The 2,340-nt window shown below is 43.2% G+C and overlaps 1 protein-coding gene and 2 non-coding genes across 3 annotated transcripts; all 3 read left to right on the forward strand.

The window, feature by feature from the left end:
- The first annotated feature begins 81 nt into the window (after positions 1–81).
- rps12 (ribosomal protein S12) lies at positions 82–2,255 on the forward strand. The gene is made up of 6 exons (XM_077586648.1): positions 82–176; positions 300–346; positions 716–832; positions 1,239–1,341; positions 1,547–1,648; positions 2,153–2,255. The coding sequence occupies exons 2-6, from the start codon at positions 333–335 to the stop codon at positions 2,213–2,215; spliced, it is 399 nt and encodes a 132-aa protein (XP_077442774.1). The 5' UTR covers positions 82–176; positions 300–332; the 3' UTR covers positions 2,216–2,255.
- LOC144065198 (small nucleolar RNA SNORD101) lies at positions 508–583 on the forward strand. The gene has a single exon (XR_013297092.1). It is a non-coding gene; the product is annotated as a small nucleolar RNA SNORD101 (small nucleolar RNA).
- LOC144065201 (small nucleolar RNA SNORD100) lies at positions 1,082–1,166 on the forward strand. Its single transcript, XR_013297095.1, has one exon. It is a non-coding gene; the product is annotated as a small nucleolar RNA SNORD100 (small nucleolar RNA).
- Positions 2,256–2,340: the final 85 nt, after the last annotated feature.

Here is a 2,340-nt window from a genome sequence, read left to right on the forward strand (position 1 = left end):
TAAGTCTTATTTTAAAATCTCTGGATAAAAAGGGAGTCTTTGTTGTTCATACTATGTATAGTTTAATAATTTAAACAGGCAGTTCTCAGACGCTGTCAACTTGGGACCCCGCTGCATCAAAACCGTGTCGCGGTGTGATGACGTCCTCTATGCCCGCCACCCTGGAGGAGTAAAGAGTACGTTCGCTCACTTTTACTTCAATCTGTTTAATACCTTAACCATCCTGCCTTTTGACATGCTTTAAACAATTCGTTCACAATATAAAATAACTAGTTATCATTTTTTGTGCTTTATTACAGAAGTTTACGTTCGTCATCCACCTTTAATCAACAATGGCCGAGGAAGGGTAAGCACGACGTCGCGTTCATGTCGAATGTACAAAATTTAGTCAATGACGTTGTAATTTCCATGTTGGACTCCTGTTATAATTAATATTCCTTAAAATTATCGTAGAGTCTGCGTGTTAGCGCATAACAATGATATTAGCACTCAATCGGGCTCCCGCGTGCTTGAATGATGACTTTATTTCTTTTGTCGGATACCCCTTCACCTTATAATGGTTGATACTTCAGTTCTGACAAGCTGGGAGCTCGATAATTGTGATGTGAACGTGTCTTATTTTATGGTGTACAATATGGGAGCTCTATAATTGTGATGTGAACGTGTCTTATTTTATGGTTTAAAATTTTGAATTGACGTCATTTTTGCGGGACAGCGCTGCCGCTGGAGGTGTCATGGATGTCAACACCGCTCTCCCAGAAGTGCTCAAGACCGCACTGATCAATGATGGCCTGGCCCGCGGGATCCGTGAAGCTGCCAAAGCCCTGGACAAGTATGTATGCCTTACGAACTTTTCGTCACCATTGACGGCCCCAGACGTTCCCCTTGCCAAGTATAAGGACGTGGACGTCTGGCGTCGTCAATGGCGGCCTAGCTGTGGTGGTATCTCAACGTATGATTGACAGCAGAACATTGAATTCCTTCTATAACAATGTTTTCATTTCAATTTTGTTGAATAACTAACCTAAGGAAGTACTATATAATAATAATCGTAAATTGGAGTACCATTTTTTAAATCCGAAGTATCCGTGATGATCTCTTGGCAACCTCTACTTATTAACCTTGAGGAGAAGCGCCATCGTTACCCAATTTTTGTCTGAGATGTTAACTTTTGAATGATAAACAGTTGGATAGTTTGCCACATTTATCATTTGTTTTCTTTTTTCCATTGAACCTAGACGTCAGGCCCACTTGTGCGTGCTATCCGCTAACTGCGACGAGCCCGCCTACGTCAAACTGGTGGAAGCGCTCTGCGCCGAGCATCAGATCAACCTGATCAAGGTGAGTTGACTTCTCGCTGCGCTAATTGTCACCAAGTTACAAAAACGTCCCCCAAAGTTGAATTTATTTGGATCGCCGATGAAAATCTGCCCCCCTCTACCGAAAGCCATGACGATATCGCCACCGTTACCCAAATTTTCGGCTTTCTCCTCCGGGCGGCCATTTTGTTTGCAAGCTGGACTCACGACGCTTCTCCGGTTTTCAGGTTGACGATAACAAAAAGCTTGGCGAGTGGGTCGGTCTGTGCAAGATTGACCGTGAGGGCAAACCCCGCAAAGTGGTGGGCTGCAGCTGCGTGGTCGTCAAGGTAACCGCATCCAATTTTTCCACTTTAAATAGAGAAGCGTGTCATTCAACAATTATTTTGACTTGAGCCAAATTATTTGCTCATTGGTTGATATGTTCATCCCATTTTATTATTGGACTCTTGGCTTAAGATTTCCGCTGTCACATACGGAAATGTGAATATTACGTAAATATAGATGTTGTTTGGCTAATAATTAGACTAGTTGTGAAAATCATGTCTCAACATCGGATTACAAATCTACAAGAAGGGGATTTCTTAATGAAGTCCACCATTTTTTTATTTTTTGGGACCCACGTTATGCCATTCAAGTCCAGTTGCCGTGCCCCTCCCGTGCCGCGCAACTGTTTTTCAATCTGGCTAGAACGAACGCCACGGTACGAGCCCCTTCATCTCCACTTTGGTGACCGGGGTCCCTGAAAATGGCGACAAGCCGTCGGAAAGCGTACGCGTCGTAGCCAAAGGGCGGGTCCTTTTCTCCTTTTGATTTGGATGTATTTGCCGCAGGACTATGGCAAGGAGTCTCAAGCCAAGGATGTCATTGAAGAATACTTCAAAACCAAGAAGTAAAGGGAGAAAGAAAATAAAAAGGTTGGAACTGACAAAAATATCTTGCCTCAAGTTTCCTTAATTGTGTGACTGCCAATGATCGCTTCCCATTTTACCGGAATCGTACTCTTTTTGAAAAACCACTC

This window comes from Stigmatopora argus, chromosome 19 (genome assembly GCF_051989625.1).
Source record: "Stigmatopora argus isolate UIUO_Sarg chromosome 19, RoL_Sarg_1.0, whole genome shotgun sequence".
Lineage (NCBI taxonomy): Eukaryota > Metazoa > Chordata > Actinopteri > Syngnathiformes > Syngnathidae > Stigmatopora > Stigmatopora argus.